The 16,133-nt window shown below is 31.3% G+C and overlaps 1 protein-coding gene and 1 long non-coding RNA gene across 3 annotated transcripts; one reads left to right on the plus strand and one right to left on the minus strand.

Annotated features, from left to right (window-relative positions):
• Positions 1 to 523: 523 nt before the first annotated feature.
• On the minus strand, positions 524 to 4,016 carry LOC114259436 (caldesmon-like protein (Protein of unknown function, DUF593)). Of its 2 annotated transcripts, XM_028199454.2 has the most exons (4): positions 2,633 to 4,016; positions 2,456 to 2,533; positions 950 to 2,349; positions 524 to 850 (listed from the first exon to the last, which is right to left on the minus strand). In XM_028199454.2, the coding sequence occupies exons 1-3, from the start codon at positions 3,813 to 3,815 to the stop codon at positions 977 to 979; spliced, it is 2,634 nt and encodes an 877-aa protein (XP_028055255.2). In that variant the 5' UTR covers positions 3,816 to 4,016; the 3' UTR covers positions 524 to 850; positions 950 to 976. The 2 variants fall into 2 exon arrangements, with proteins under 2 accessions (XP_028055255.2, XP_082743970.1); XM_082887844.1 differs by lacking the exon at positions 2,456 to 2,533.
• Positions 4,017 to 9,487: 5,471 nt separating this feature from the next.
• On the plus strand, positions 9,488 to 14,267 carry LOC145798816 (uncharacterized). The gene is made up of 2 exons (XR_014340495.1): positions 9,488 to 9,743; positions 13,987 to 14,267. It is a non-coding gene; the product is annotated as an uncharacterized LOC145798816 (long non-coding RNA).
• Positions 14,268 to 16,133: the final 1,866 nt, after the last annotated feature.

The raw sequence follows: 16,133 nt of genomic DNA on the forward strand, positions 1-16,133 counted from the left end.
ATCTCCCCTTCTCATTGCTATTGCATATTTTAGTGGTATGATCATTTATTTCATTTTTATTGTTCCTTTTTCCTTCCTTATTTTACAACCTTTTGTTGTCACTAGAGTGATTCTTATAGTTTAGGAGGGAACTAGAACTCAAGGTAAAACAGGGCAAACACAGGAGCACACATTTATGTGGTCTGGCTTAAAGCTTATGTCCACGAGTGAAAAACGACAGTGTTTATTGACTCCAATTAGCTTAGATGAACACCTAATGGAATTTAGTAAGTCACATTTATGTAATATGCTTTTTAAGCATTTGCTTCAACTATGAGCATCTCATATTTGCCTCTTTGGATCAAAACTCATTCACAAAAGGTTTAAAAGAACAAAAATTGCGGGTTAAAAATATTAATGTTTTTCACTTTCAGAGATGGAAAATTGGCAACTACATTGCTCGAGGCAAAATGTAATATGAAAACTAGTCTTACCTTTCATGATATGCATATAACAAACTCACTGCTACTATCAGCTCCATCAGTGACAAAACCCCATTCATTTAGATACAATGTATGCATGTTTTACAAATCAAAACAACCTTGTCCCTCGCTAATTAAATACATCGGTGCAGACAGTTAGCCATCTTTGCTTGTCGTCCCCCACAAAGGAAAACAAAGAAAGTTTTGCAACTTGCGTAGGCCAACATACAAACTGACACACTTCACCTCTTCACCTTTCTATGGAAATGAAGTAATATTGAAGGAAACCTTCAAAAACTAGGATTAATTGAAGGCCCAAAATTGTTTCAGGTTTCGATTATGAAGTCTACCTCGTAATACAGATGATACGAGGAATGTCCTCCGTCAATCTGCATTTATCAAACACAAATGCATTGGTGAAAGTAACAATAATACAATCAAAAATTTCAATCATAGTGCAAAGAATATGAAAAGTATGATCATTTCACCTCTCATCTTCCCATTTGTAGCCAAGATCACAATAAAGGACTGTCACATATGTTTCTTGCGCGTAGCTCCACAGTCCTCAAATCACGAAGATGTTGTAAAATTTCTTGAAGAAGATCCATTCCTTTATCTCCTTTCTTTAAGGAGCTTATGCAATGCTTTAGGAACTCCCTGTCGGTTTCAAGTGCTTGTAGCCTTTCATAGACATGATCTACATCCTCTTCGATAGCAAGTTTCTTGTTCACCGAATCAAATTTGGAACCAGATTCGATCCAGTCTTCATTCAACTCCCCTTCTTCATCAAAAAGAGGAAGGAGTGTCTTTGCCTTGGAATGCGTTATATCACTCTCTGGAGAATGTTCTCCATTTGAATTCCCCGAAAACCCATGTGAAACCCCATTTTCTTTTGGACTGCTAAAATCATAGTGGTCATCATCTTTACCATCATAGTCTGCAAAATGCCCAATTGATTTTTTTACATCCCCAAACGACTGTTCCTCACCATCAGCCAATGTGAAAAGCTTCTCCTCCAATTCCTTGAGTTCCTCTAGAATCGACAGTCTCTCTTCCTCAAATTCTGCCAATGATTCATCAAGCGTGCTCAAATGTTTCACAGGATCTACCCCCAATTCCTCCAAATTTAAATCTGCGCCAATAGGAGTACTAATGTTACTCCCTTCTTGATGCTCATAAAAGCTACTACTATCTTCATCCCTTCCTTCACGATTAAGATCAATAGACAGCTCATCAGTTTCATCAGCATTGCCACAAGCAGAAGAGTTTCTACTTCTAACACTCCCATCTTTTCTTCTCATCATCATCGTCATCTTCTCTTTCGCTTCATAATCAAACACCTTCTTACGATACATTTCTAGCTCCTTCTCGAGCTCTTGCTTCTCCTTCTCTCTCTTTATCATGATCTCATTTAGAAGCTGCAATGCCTCTTGGTCATACTCGGATTGTTCTTCCATCATTCTCTGATATTGCAGTGCTTCCATTTGCATTGCCGACTTCTCTTCTTGAAGCCTTGTTATCATAGCCATTGTCTGATTGGCAGCTATTGCAGCGGCACTCCTCTCTTCTTCTAGTTCTGCGTATAAAGCACTTAGAGCCTTACGTTCAGCTTTTAGTGCCGATTTAAGGTTTTCAGTGGTCATGGCTCCATCACCGCCTTCCATTTCACTAATAACACTCCCATCACAACACTCCTCTGTTCCGGATTCTCTTTTCTCAAATAGTTGTAGTTTCTTATGCAGGTTGCGAAGATCATCCATGTAAAACTTCTCTTCCTCAACCTTCCTGAGCTCTGAATTTGCCGATAAATGTGAGTTTATCCCTTCACAATCTTTACAAGTCAAAATTGTTGTTTCTTGTGAGGTAGCGCTCTGGATTTGCTTTGAACCTTGCAATATCAAACATTAATCATCAGAAGTCTCTCTTGCATTACATGATATATATCAAGTTAGTACTTTATTAGAGAAAAAAGATAGAAGTATGCTGAGTCCTGCCTTGATCAATGTTATTATTTATGCATTTGTTTTCATCACCCAACAATCCACAATCTTCATCTTCCTCATCTTCTTCACCTTTAATTTGTTCATTAATCAATCAATTGTAGATTTAGCTGACACAATGAAGAGAACTATGCATTTGGGATGGAAAAAAATGGATTTGTATATATTTACCTGTTTCTTTAATGGCTGGTGCTTCGACATTGTTGTCATCAGAGCACGGGGTTTGAGCTGCTTCACTAACTGCAAGTTGATGACATGTCCCGGCAACTAAATCTTGTATGCCTTGTTCATCCATTGGAATTGAAGAGTTCACAAGCTCACCAATCTCCAATTTTTCTGTCACTCCATAGCTAGTCTTCTCTTCAACCTCACTCACTGATTTGACTTGTTTATTGATCTCTGGTTCAGAATCCGAAGTTCCATTTAGATGGTCATGCTTTGCCAGTGGATCTTCCTCCCCCACACTTGATATTTGGCTTTCAATAGTCGAAGAATCGATCAATGCAATAGGTAGTAATCGATCAATATCTTCATCATCGTAAGTACTAATCCGCGGAGACAGATTCATGAGAATAAATGATTCATCTTCTCTGCAGCAAATTTGACTGATCTCTCCATTTTCAGGACCTGCATTCATATCTCCATTTCCACTAGAAATGAAACTATCAACATCAGAAAGTATCAGATGTTCATCTTCTTTATCTTCTTCTTTCTTTAGTTTGATGTCACGATCTTTGACGTTGTGATCTGCAAAACAATCAGAATTACTTGTATCTGAAAACTCAATTTCATTATTGCCATCATCCATTGCTTGAGCTTTCAAAGTACCCCAAGAGGGCTTAAACAGCAAGAAAGAAGGGTAGACTCGTTTGCCATTGCTCAAGCTCTGATCACAGCATGAACATTTGGAATTGATCTTGTCACCATTTTCAAGTCTGTTCTCACTAACCCATGTGAAGAAGCCAATCCTTCTTGAGATTTCAATGGAATTCTCGGCTTGTTTTGGGTGCGTGGATAAGCAATCCTTGCACAGGTTTTGGGGATGATCAGCCAGTTTCTTGTGATTGGGACAGTAACCCAACTTGGAAATCTCAGTGGCATGTGCTTCACAGACAAGATCTCTGTAGGAATTTCTTTTACTAGTGTTTGGGTCCAACATGTGATCAACTCTTGAACACCAAAGGCAGGGTGGTTTGAGTCCAAAGTAGTGAGCAAACTTTGAAATCAGAAAAGAAAAGAGTGAGTTCAAGAGGAGGAGGAAGATGAGAATCCACTCAAGGACTGCATAGACTAGGATTACAGTGATTTTGTGGGTGTTTCTGTGCAACATGGTTGCAAACTTGTTGGCAGCCATAGATGTTGCTAGGGTTTCTTGTTCTTTACAGAGAGAGAGAGAGAGAGAGAGAAGAAGAAGAAGAAGAAGACGAAGAAGACGAACAAGAAGAAGAAGAAGAGTGTTTTATGAAGCTTTTAAAACAACAGATACTGGGTGGGTGTGGCAGAAAGAAGCAGAGTTGTACTCCAAAAACAATGTTGTATTGTACTTGTGTTAAGAATACATACTTGAGTTTCTGTAATATTATTACCATATATGAGTATTATTTTTGGATTAGTTTCCTCTTAATTTCAATTTGTTGGGCTCACTATTTTAATAATTTAAATCGTTGAATTGGTAAGACTTTTCTTATATATATCATTTATGCAAAAAATTTAGGTCGAACCAACAATTGTAGACTTTTTATTTTATCATTTTTTGCCTAAAACAAATGGAGATTTATTTTTAAAAACACACTTGTCTTTTATTTTTTTATAAACAAATATAATAAAATAAAAATATTATAATTATTGAATCAATTTAATTTTTTTTATAAATAATAACCTTAGAAAATAATTGTTAAATTATCGAAACGGGATGATATATATCACTAAGAATTAGTGCTCCTAGACTCCCTTTTCTGCCCATGTCTGTAACTGTTGTGTACAAATAAATTTCTTATTAGTTTTTATTTATTTATTATTAAGCCCCGTTTGGCAACAGGCCGGTTTAGTTAAAAAGTCAAAAAGTCAACAATTCATACTAAAAAGTTAAAAATTCTCTTTTTTTCTACTTTTTGCACATCTTTTCGTAAAAAGTCAAAAAATTATTCCAAACATATTAATTTTTTTTAATTCATATTTTAACCAAATAGTCAAAAAATTACTAAATTAACCTATTCCTAAACGAGCCCTTAGACATAAAGATAATAAGAAGTTCATACCTTAACAATAAGAAATGCACACGGGATCCATGCCTTTATGTTTAGTAATATGAAAATTATGTTAAAAATTCACTTACTTAAAGATTGAAAAAAAATAAAAAATAAATACTAACCGTTATATGGCAAATAACAATGGTCCAACTTTAGACCATCTCCAACGGTAAACTAAACTTTCCATTAGATTTGAAATTTGGTGAAAAAGTCACTTTTTGGAGCTCCAATGGTTTCACCAAATTGATAACAAAATGAGAATGGAACAAAAAATTCATCAAAGTGAGAACATGTTCCAGATTTCACCAGTTCACTGTGCGTTACCGTTAAGGTGGGCCAACCGATCAATCAATCGGTTGTCCGGCCGGTTGACCAACCGGTTGATCGGTTCCCTTTCAAATAGGTAGGTTTAAACCGGTCAAAAAGGTTCAAAAAGGCAAAAAAAAAAAAAAAAAAAAAAAAAAAAAATATTTTTTGCCTTACCGGTCAACCGGTCGGTCAACCAACCGGTCGACTACTTCCCTTTTGATGCACGGTTGGAGCAAATGGTATCAGATTGAGAAAATTGACTTTTTTTTACTCAAATTTGGTAAAAATTTTGGTTCACCGTTGAAGATGCTCTTAACTGCTATAGAAGAACTTGAGTCTATCAAACTTTCACATTGACGGCAATAAAATAACAAATCAGTAGCGTTAGGAGCGGAAGTGTGATCGAGAAGTTATAAAATATTTTTGAAGTATTGCGCGTCTGTATTCTGAATCAACTATTATTTATTACACATTTTATATTTATCAATCACCTAATACAATACTCCACTTATTCACCTTCTCTACAAATTACAATATTATAACAATTATCTGGCATGATCACTATGTTGAAAAATATTGATTTAATAAAATTTATTTGAAAAATTATTAGCAAATATAAATTGTATTAGTTGAGGCGCGTTTATAATTTTATATTAAATTATTTTGGATAGTTTGATGAGTGAAAAAAATGAGTTAACTATTATTAGATGTCATAGTTACTGAATGTTGAACGTTTTTATGAAAAAAATAAAAAGCATGATAATGTATATACTAGATGAGTTATACATTTTATATAATAGAATCAATATAGAAATCTATCCTAATAATGTAGTAGTGACATTTTCAATAATATGAGCTATAATGATGAATATTTTAATTTAAAATGAAGACCACATTATTTTGCATGAACAATATATTTATATAATATTATTCAGTTTTATTATTTTTTTTGGGTATAAATAATATTCAATATCTTTAAAGTAGACTCCATTTTGAGTGAGGTACGACAAGAAATCACAGCAGTGACTGATAATCACTCTGTAAAGTAGTTATCCCATACCAAATTTGACCTATTTGCAAAGGAACACAAAATAATGACAGAAGGATAGTGATACAGTTTTACTTTTTATCCTTGTAGTGTGAAATAGTTAATAAAGATAAAAAAATTTAAAATTAAAAATAATTAATAAAGTAAAATATTATATTTTACATATTAATCAATCATTTAAAGGGTGTTTGAAATGATTTAAATAAGTATGCTTTTGATTTTTTTATGAAAAAATGTGTAAAAAAGTATAGAATAAAGCTTGAGGGCTCGAAAATTCCAAGGCTCGATTGGCCCGAAATTGAAAACGATGTCGTTTTCAAAATTTTTTTCCCTCTCCTTGAACAGGGAGAAGAGAAAAGAGAGAAAGGAGAAAGGAGAAAGAAGAAAGGAGGAGAGAGAGAAGAGGGAGGAAGAGAGAAGAGCAACGGCGACGACGGGACGACGGGTTGTGCGTGTGTATACACAGATCTGTGTATACACACAGAGCAATGGCGATGGTCGACGGAGGCGGTTTCTTCCTCCTCTCATTCTTTCTCTGTTCTTCTCTCTTCTCCTCATTTTTTTTTTTTTTTTTATTTTGATTTTGATTTTTTTGATTTGTGTAGATTTGGTGATTTGTGAGATTTTTTTGAGTTTTTGAGAAGAACAGATTTGGTGATATGTTCTTCTCTATTTCTTTGCAAATTGGGGATCTGTTCTTGAGTATTGGTGATCTGTTCTTCTTTATTTCTTAGATTTGGTGAAAAAACCCATAAATTTTTTTGATGATCTGTTCTTCTCTATTTCTTAGATTTGGTGAAAAAATCCATAATTTTTTTGAGTTTGTTTGCTGAGTTTTGATCTTCATGTGAGATTTTGAGTTGTTGAGTTTGCGATGGGTTTGAATTTCCAGAGCAGCAAGGCAGAGAGGGGGAAGGAAGAAGAGAGTGAAGGAAGAAGAAAAGGGAAAAAAAAAAAAAAAATCAAACGACGTTGTTTGAAAATTCGAGGCAGTCGAGCCCCTTAACATTCGGGCTACGTAGCACAATTGAAAAATATAAATGTGATGTGATTCAAAAAAGATAAAAAAAATGTACTAATATAGGGATGCCAAATAGTACTTTATTCTTTCTCAATCATCTATTTAATTACAAAAGAATTTATAAGGCTAGGTCTGGCATCCCTTAAAAAAATCAAAAAATTACCATTCTATTTAAGTCACATCATCTTATTTAAGTCACATCACCTTTCTACCACATCATTTTAAACCTAACTCATATTTCATAAAAAGTTAAAAAGTACACTTATTTAGAATATTTGAAACAACTCCTAAATCATGTCAAGCATAATTTTTTTATCTCATAAAATAATCAAAAACAAATTGCAAGTGAGCCCGTGAACTTGTCCATGCAAAGTTGTTATCCGAAAGTAATGGATCATAATAGTTACTAACCTAACCAAAAAACCCTCCACGTAGATGTATGATTTAATTGAAACATTATCATGGTTACAGCAATATTAAACAATGAGATATAGATATCTCACAAAAAAGTAGTCCCAAATGTGAACCCTACGTTATGTGGATTCCATCCGTCATGAAACACATTCTATTATGTATCAAAAAATTAATATATAATTCTATTTTCTAGATTAATAATTTATAAAAGAAATAATTAATTGATAATTAGAGAATACATAAGAAAAAGTGTTAACAGAGATAGAGTATCACATCATTGTGTCTAAAAAGTGAGTATCACATCATTGTGTCTAAAAAGTGAGTCCAATTTTTACATTTTAGATGCACTTAACTTAGAGTGCCGCATCATTTGGTTTCAATTTTTTAAAAATTGAGTTTGTTTTTTTTAAAATTTTTCGTATTTTTTAAAATATTTTAAGCATTTTTTTTAAAAACTTTTTACATACACTTAATATAAATACAATTTAAAAATATAATATTTGTGAAAAAAACTTTAACAAATTCAATAAATACCGAAAATATAAAAGAAATGTGAAAATTCAGTATATTTTCGTATTTTTATGTATTTATTATTTTTTTAAATATATTTTTATAAATATTTTATTTTTTAAATATATCTAAGTTAGGTGCATCTAAAAAGTAAAAATTTTACTTCAAATATTAAAAAAATTAATTAAAAACCAAAAAAATATGAAAAATAAAAAACTCAATTTAAAAAAAATTAAATTTAAAAAATTGGAACCAAACACTATTTTTTTTTTGGTATTTGGTATATGTGCACTTCAACTTAAACTTATTGTTATGATTATATTATTATGGGAAATTATAAATAAATAAAAAAACCCAAATTTTGATTTTTGTAACAAAATAAATTTTAAAATTTTGATTTTGTCAATTTAAAAGTTTGATTTTTTTTAATATAAACCATCAGTCTATTTTCATTCAGTAGAATTTATGAAAAAAAAATGATATTTTAGTCATTACTATAGGTGCATATAAAATATCTAAAATATCCTTATTCGTTGAGTTTAATGATTAAAATACATTTTTTTCTTTCAATTTTACTTAACGGAAATAGAAAGATAATTTAGATTAAAAATAGATCAAAAATTTAAAATTTAAAATTTATAAATTTAGAATTTATTTTATTATAGTCAAATATTAAACTTATTTTATAATTTTAACTAAAAGTTAAAAGCATTTATAGTTTAGTTTAGCCATGTTTGGTGCCATTGAGTTTGTGATTTGGGCTACAAGACGCGCAGTGGCTGACCCACCACCACCACCACCAACATCATCCGCGCAATGAGCTGTTAAAAAGCCCTGTTGAACATTTTGGGGATTACACACCATAATCAAGTTATTGGGCAGACAAAATAATTCATTTGCACATGCCTGTTTTCTTTAAGGAATAGTAATTGTGTGATTCTTTTTACATCTCATCAATGTGATATGATATCAAATGAATTTTGAAATGTCATTCAAGTTTAATCTACACTTGAAATTTATAAGTGACTTAAAAAACTTGGAATTTATTAAATTTTTTTACCTTGAGGAAGTTTTCCATCATAAAAAGGTTATGAATAAATTCAAAAATCAATCCCAATATAGATGGGGCGATAGGGAGGGGATCATGGCAAATATATCCTTTTGAAAATCTAATAATTTTATCTTATCCTCTTGATTGTACAATTTTTGAATCCGCCATTGTCGACCTAAATATGGTAATTATTGAATCAGCAATGCTAGGTATCATGAAAAGTCTTTCATGAAAATGATCATGAAAGATTTGTGACCTTTAGATTACACTTACAATAAAACACCACACACTAATCAAAATAATCTAAGGGTCCCAAATTTTCATGATCATTTTCATGATCCTTAACATTTCTCTTATTGAATTGTTTCGCAAGATTTACTTTCAAGTTTTTCTATAAACACACACTTGAACATTAATAAAAATCCTAAAGTTGAAACCAGACTTTTCTAACTTGTACTATTTGAAGTGGAATTTGGGATTTTGTTTATAAAAGATTGAAGTGGGGATGCAGGGAATGATGAAACATAGCTGTCAACAATGGCTAGCATGATGAAAAAGGCTGTAAAAAAAACAAAAAGAAAAAGAAAAAAAAGAGTGGATCAAGGTAGGCACTCCGACGGTGACTCAAGAGCCTTTGTGGTGCACAAAAGCTATAGAAAATGTGGTTGTGCTGGATCAAGGTTTTTCTCTTCTCTCTCTCTCTCTCTTTTTTTTCTTCATATATATATATATATATTATTTCTTAATTTCTCTCTCTTCCCTCTGCCTTTATTTTCCTAGTTCTTTCTTTGCTTTTAGAAAAATCCTTACTGGTTCATATGCAATTAAATTGATCATATATAACCACTCTTGCTTGATGGTTTTGAGACCTACGAAGAAATTTATCAAACAATTGTTTGTGTTTTAAATTCTGTGTCTCTGTTATTGCTTGTAGTTGTATCTACAAATTTTTATCATACACGATCAAATCACTTAACCTATTTTTCTCAATTTGTCTTCAATTGATGATATTATTTTCATTTTAATTGGCTTTTCTAATTTTATCATACATCTATTTAGTTTCATTAACGGCATATCAGTATTCTTCATTATAGTTGCATCTACAAGTTTTTATTATATATAATCAAATTATCTCAACTTTATGCTTTCTCAAATTATTTTTAATGGGTGATATTTTAGAATTTCACAAATACATTCGTTTATAATTTTTTCAATCTTATCATATATTTATTTAAGAATTCTTATATTAGTTATATTCATTTTATGTATGTGTTATTTTTTATTTTTTTATCGTGCTATTAATGTACAAATAAAACAATTAATTAAAGTCGAAATGAAACGCCGAAAGTCCGTAGGTTAATGCCTCCATAAGAGAGCAAAAACATCATCACAGAGCACAAGGAAACATGCGCAAAATCGCAACATTTAACTTAAAGATAAATTAATGATAGAATTAAGATTAATAATAAGGTTAATGGCACCATAATTTGCATTAAGCTACTTTAAAAATGGTACAAAAGCCCATTTGATCTGTATTTAATGTAGTTTGCCAGAACAGTATTTTGATAAGAGTAGATCTTCCCAAAAATAGCAAAAATTTATCTAGAAACATCAATACATCATTTAAATCTCAGTCTTTTCACATTTGAGTAACTTTTTAATAAAATTTCTGGCTACTTTTTTCTCCAGAAAAAAGGATAAATTTCACACCTGCATCCTAATCACCATTTTTAATTTATTTTTCTCTCCTCTCCGTTATTTATTTATTTATTTTGGGTCATTTTTTTAAGAAACATTTTCCATGGAACGTTGGGACACATCACTCCTCCATTAGAAAATAAAAAACAAAGTAAAACGATAGGGAAGATTTACGTGTAGATCTTAATCGATAGTTATTATCCAATAGATTTTATGATATTTAATGATATTTTTCATCAAATATTATTAAAAAAGTCACCAATTATTAATTTTTAGCGAAAATTTGAAAATTTTGTAATAAAAAATGTCACTAATTATAAGTTTTAGCAACAGTTTAAAAAAATTGTCACAAAAAGTCACTAATTTTCAACTTTTAGCGACACTTTGAAAAATTTGTCACAAAAAATGTTACTAACTGTAAGTTTTAGCGATAATTTATAAAAATTATGACAAAAAAATCACTAATTATCAATTTTTAGCGATATGCAAAAAATCGTCCAAAAATTATTTTTAGTGACGATTTTACTAAGATTTATTTTTAATAAGATTTGATAGGAATTAAGTCCAACTAGATCTATTGGTAGTTTACCCAAATGATATATTAATACGTAATTTTCATAGGAAATTTAAGACAAGAATAATATGACAACGTCTTTCTGTTTTTTTGATCTGGATGACAATATCATTCTAGCAGTTATGAACTACGGTTATGAACATTTTAACTTTCAATAAATAGATATAAATATGACACATTATTCTATACAATTTTTGTGTTGTTTTTTATTTTGTTTTTAAATACAAATTTAATTGTATATCTGTGACAACTCCAACATGGATATTATAATTGCATTTATTTAATTGTGTGTGAATTTAAAGTCGTGATATGTGCTTTGTGATTAATTAGTGTATCTCTGTTTGATTTGAAAACTATATGGTATAATTTTTGTTCAGAATTTGAAATTGAAGGCCTAAATGAATTCAGAAACCAAAATTGACAAGGTTAATAAGTTAATTGGAGTATCTAGAACTTTTTGGGAATAAAATTTGATTTAGTTTAGTAAAATCTGTCATGATTAAATTAAGTTTTGTTTAATTAGTATTGAACCTTGATTAATTAGTCTAATGTTTAATTAGTGGTATAAGCTAATCAACACTTATATATACGAGCCTTAAGTGAAGAATTGGTTTATTTCTTTTGAGTTCATCTGCTGTAGAGGTTCTGGAGAGGTTCTGGAGAGAGAGACAGAGAGAGAGAGAGAGAGAGTTCAGCATCTAGAGAGAGAAATTTGTGTTTGTGTTGAATTAAAGAAAAAATGAAGTAGCTAAGGGGAAATCATCCCAAAATCTTGAAGATAAAAGCTCTAGGTAAGAGTTATAAGCTTAATTTTTGTAGGAAATCCTCCATGCATCGTGTATTAAGAGAATTGTAGAGTCAATTTCATGGAATTTGTAAAGAAGATGGGTTTTGAGTAAGAAAATGGAAAAATGGGTTGCATGCATGTTCATGGAAGATACTCTTTGGTTTCATCATTTTTGGTTTGAGTTTTGAAATTAATGCATGCATGTGAGTTATATCTTGTTTATTGTTTCATAAATTCATGAACTTGTAAACATCATTGCATGTTCTGAAGAATAAGAGAAAGGAGTTGCAAAATCTTGCATGCATGGAGTTTGAGTTCAATTTTGTGAATTTAAGAAGTTTTGAGCAAATGATTTTTAAAGGGGATATGTATTTGAGTTTTATAAAGTATTTTCATGTTTTTAAGCAAGCTATGCATGACCCTAAGTTTTGAAATGGTGTTTTAAAGCTCAATTTTTCAATTTTGAGATCCAGAATTTTTACAAACTGCTCAAGCGACCATGTGATAACTCGAGTGAACATTGTGAGCTCCCAGTACTTTTGCAGTCTTTACAGACCGCTTGAGCGACCAATTGGTGGCTCGAGCGAACTCACTGTATGTTTTCCAGACGCTTGGGCGACAAAGTGTTGGCTCGAGCGTACATCACACCTATCCAGTAGTTTTGTAGACCTCTTTGACTGGGTGCGCTCGAGCGAAAACTTCTATTTTAGCATATTTTGGCAAGTTGTTCTATGTTCATATCTTCAATCCCATCTCTTTTTGGCCATTTCTAGGCATGAATTATGACTCATTGAGAATTAATAGGTAAGAAACCAACTTGTGTAATTGAATTAGAAAAGAGAAGAAAGAGTTATTCGATTGAACAATGTGATTCCATATGTGTGGTTATATCTAATGCGTAGGTTGAAATGCCAAAGTGGAACATCAAACTTTGTAAAGATGTTTTTGTATAAATGACCTTGAAAATGGCTACGGTATACGATGATTTGTGACATACTTTGCTTACAAAATGTTCTAATATGATTAGTTTTCCGAATAAATACTTTTGAAACGCTAAGTTATGATATGAAATTTCGAAATGGGTACGACATGATAAGTTTTTTGTAAATGAGATTTTGCTAAGAATGAATGAGTATCCTTTTAATCAACTAATGTGATAATGCTTTTGAAAATGTACTTTGATCTCCGAAACTTCCATTCTACCTTCGACTCGTTTTGGACGTTCTGAATATGTCATTGATTCGTTACAAACGTTTTGTATAATGTTGATCTTTGATGATTGACGTTCTGAATATGTCATTGATTCGTTACAAGCGTTTTGTATAATGTTGATCTTTGATGATTGTTCTGTATGGTTTCGATTGTGTATAATCGTTCTGTATGCCTCTGTACCTTTATGGACGTTTTGCATATTATTGACCCGTTATAGACGTTCTGTATGATATCTACATGTGATAAACGTTCCGTATGAGCTCGTCCAATGTGGACATTCCTTATGACGTCGTCTAATGTAAGCGTTCCGTATGAGCTCATCCAATGTGGGCGTTCCGTATAATGTCATCTAATGTGAGCGTTCTGAATGAAACCATCCAGTGAGGGTGTTCTGAATGCTTTGTTCCGTTGTGAATGTTCTGTATGGTATCCGTCATGTGTTTATAAAGCTTCGGAAATGTACTATATTATGTGTGATACCATGAAAGGTTTGATAGACTTTATTTGTTATTATTATGTATTTGAAAATGCTTTGATTATGTTAATGTCTCTGTATTTCTAAAATTATGGAACTCATTCATTTAATCTCTTTACATTGAGATTACCCATTAGGGCTTTCAACTCATTCTTATATATATATATATATATGCAGGTGAGCATCAGGAGGTCCCGCATTAGAGATTGTGTGGAGTCAACCCTTTTGGTGAAGTCACCCCGAGATGTGCCTATGCGTTGAGACTTAGCTTTTGTTTTGGCCAAGCTTTACTAAGTTTGACTTTATTTAAGTCTTGTTAAGTTATATGTATGATCTTGGGTTATGCTTATTCAGATGAATGTTTGTAAATATGTTAAGTATGTGAAGAAGTGTTTTGTATATCTCTACTCATGTCAAATAAGCACAGCTCAATGGACAACATTATTCTGTCTTGCTTCCGTTTCAGGGCCCGTATATTTAATTATGTTTTGATTTTCTGTCTGAGGCCGTAGTTAATCTCATGATTACTGGTCAGTCATGATCCAAACCTCTAGGGGCGGCTTCAATCATTACCCAAATATATGATATTAAACTATTACATTGTGTGAAGGGCATTGTTACAGACAAGGCCGACTGAAACGTGAAGGCATTAAAGCTTTTGCTTTAGGCTACCAAATTTGGAAGGCCCCCAATTTTTTAAAAGTGTTAGTCTATATAATATATGTACATATATATACATATATATTTTGGTTGAAATAGGCCATTGACATAAAAAGGCCTCCCAATTGTTGTATATTTTCGATCCAACTACTACTGATGTAATGTGAAATCGAAGAAGGAAAAGAAAGATGAAAATATATATATATATATATATATACTGATGAAACATTGTGTGCAAGGAAATTGTTACTTACTTGATTTCTAGACATCTTTTTCTTGTTAGCAGAGATATAAGATGATTAAAAAATAATAAAATATTAATTACATATCCACTTCCAAAAAATTAACCTATTTTCTCTCTATATCTCTCTTTCTCTTCATTTTTTTATTTAAAAAAAATTATTATACTATAATTAGAAATTTTTTTTTTTGTGCGCGTGCGCGCGCGCGCACGCAAGTTTAACATAGAAAAAATTTGTACCAAACACTAAAAAATTTGCACCAATACATACAAGAGACTTGCACTACCATAAAAATAAGATTAGTTCTTCACTGTCCAACTAAAAATTAATTTCCCTTCTTTTTTTGTTCTTCAAACCATTTTTTTTTTCCATACTGATGAAGAAAGCACTCTAATTGATATAGTAAATTTATATAAAAAGATTTGGTTTTTTTTTTTAATGCATGCATTTCTTACAAAATATTATTAAGAATACTTGCAATTGTTGTTTCCTCATACAAAAGTTATTCAAAATTAAAATTATAAAATCTTACCTTAAATTAACTATGTCTTAATAAAGATTAAGACCTCAAAAAGTTAGACAAATAAATTTTCAATAAAAATTTTAAAATGTAAAAGGCCTAATTTTTTATTGTCATCTAAACCATAAATGATCTAGGACCGGCCCTGGTTACAAATATTACCTAGAATCATCGAAGAGAACCTTTACAATTTCAGTCCAACATTCCTTCCGAGTAATAAAAGAGAACTGAAACTGACATGAACAAAGCAAGCAAATTGCACAAAGTTTAGCCTAAAACTAAGAAATGAAAAATGCTAACATCATGTTAAAATTTTTTCAAAATATTTAAAATTTGTTTTGGATTTTGTGAATATTCAAACCTTTCCTTTTTGTTTGTTTACTTGCCATTATGAAATCTTGTTCCACATATGAAAGGCATGACAAAAGTAATATCTTAATAAGGGAGCTGTTGTAGATGAAGTCATGAAAGATTCTCTTTGTTCAAAGAGTATCAACGGCTGTGCTAGTATGTACTTGTATGTTACACACAATGGTGCAAAGTACCATTTGCATGTGACGCGGGCAATTTGGCACTTTAGAAGCACACTTGGCACTTGGACATGTGTTCATTTGGTGTATGTTCAAGACCATTATTTTTTCCAATCATAATTGGCAATGATCAAACAGTCAAAATGCTCCAATATTATGATCAATCAGCCATATTTTAATCTATCATTATGACAGTTACAAAATGATAGTTTATGATTGTTATTAATAGTCATATTATTCATATACAAAAATAGAGACGTCGGGAAATCATGTTCTAGCCTATATGAAGGTTAGATTAGGCCTTTAGAAAGAATAAGAATAATTCGTAAGCTCTTTCTATTTTCGCAATGTTTTCTATAAGGCATTCTATTA

Source organism: Camellia sinensis, chromosome 1 (assembly GCF_055761805.1).
Source record: "Camellia sinensis isolate YWXY chromosome 1, ASM5576180v1, whole genome shotgun sequence".
NCBI lineage: Eukaryota > Viridiplantae > Streptophyta > Magnoliopsida > Ericales > Theaceae > Camellia > Camellia sinensis.

Excerpts from the sequence above, each read along its gene's own strand:
- LOC114259436 (XM_028199454.2), bottom strand. The coding sequence starts at position 3,815 with ATGGCTGCCAACAAGTTTGCAACCATGTTGCACAGAAACACCCACAAA. Across the intron at positions 2,534-2,632 it reads ACCAGCCATTAAAGAAACAG|GTGAAGAAGATGAGGAAGAT; the intron begins GTAAATATATAC and ends AACAAATTAAAG. Across the intron at positions 2,350-2,455 it reads AAATAATAACATTGATCAAG|GTTCAAAGCAAATCCAGAGC; the intron begins GCAGGACTCAGC and ends TGATATTGCAAG.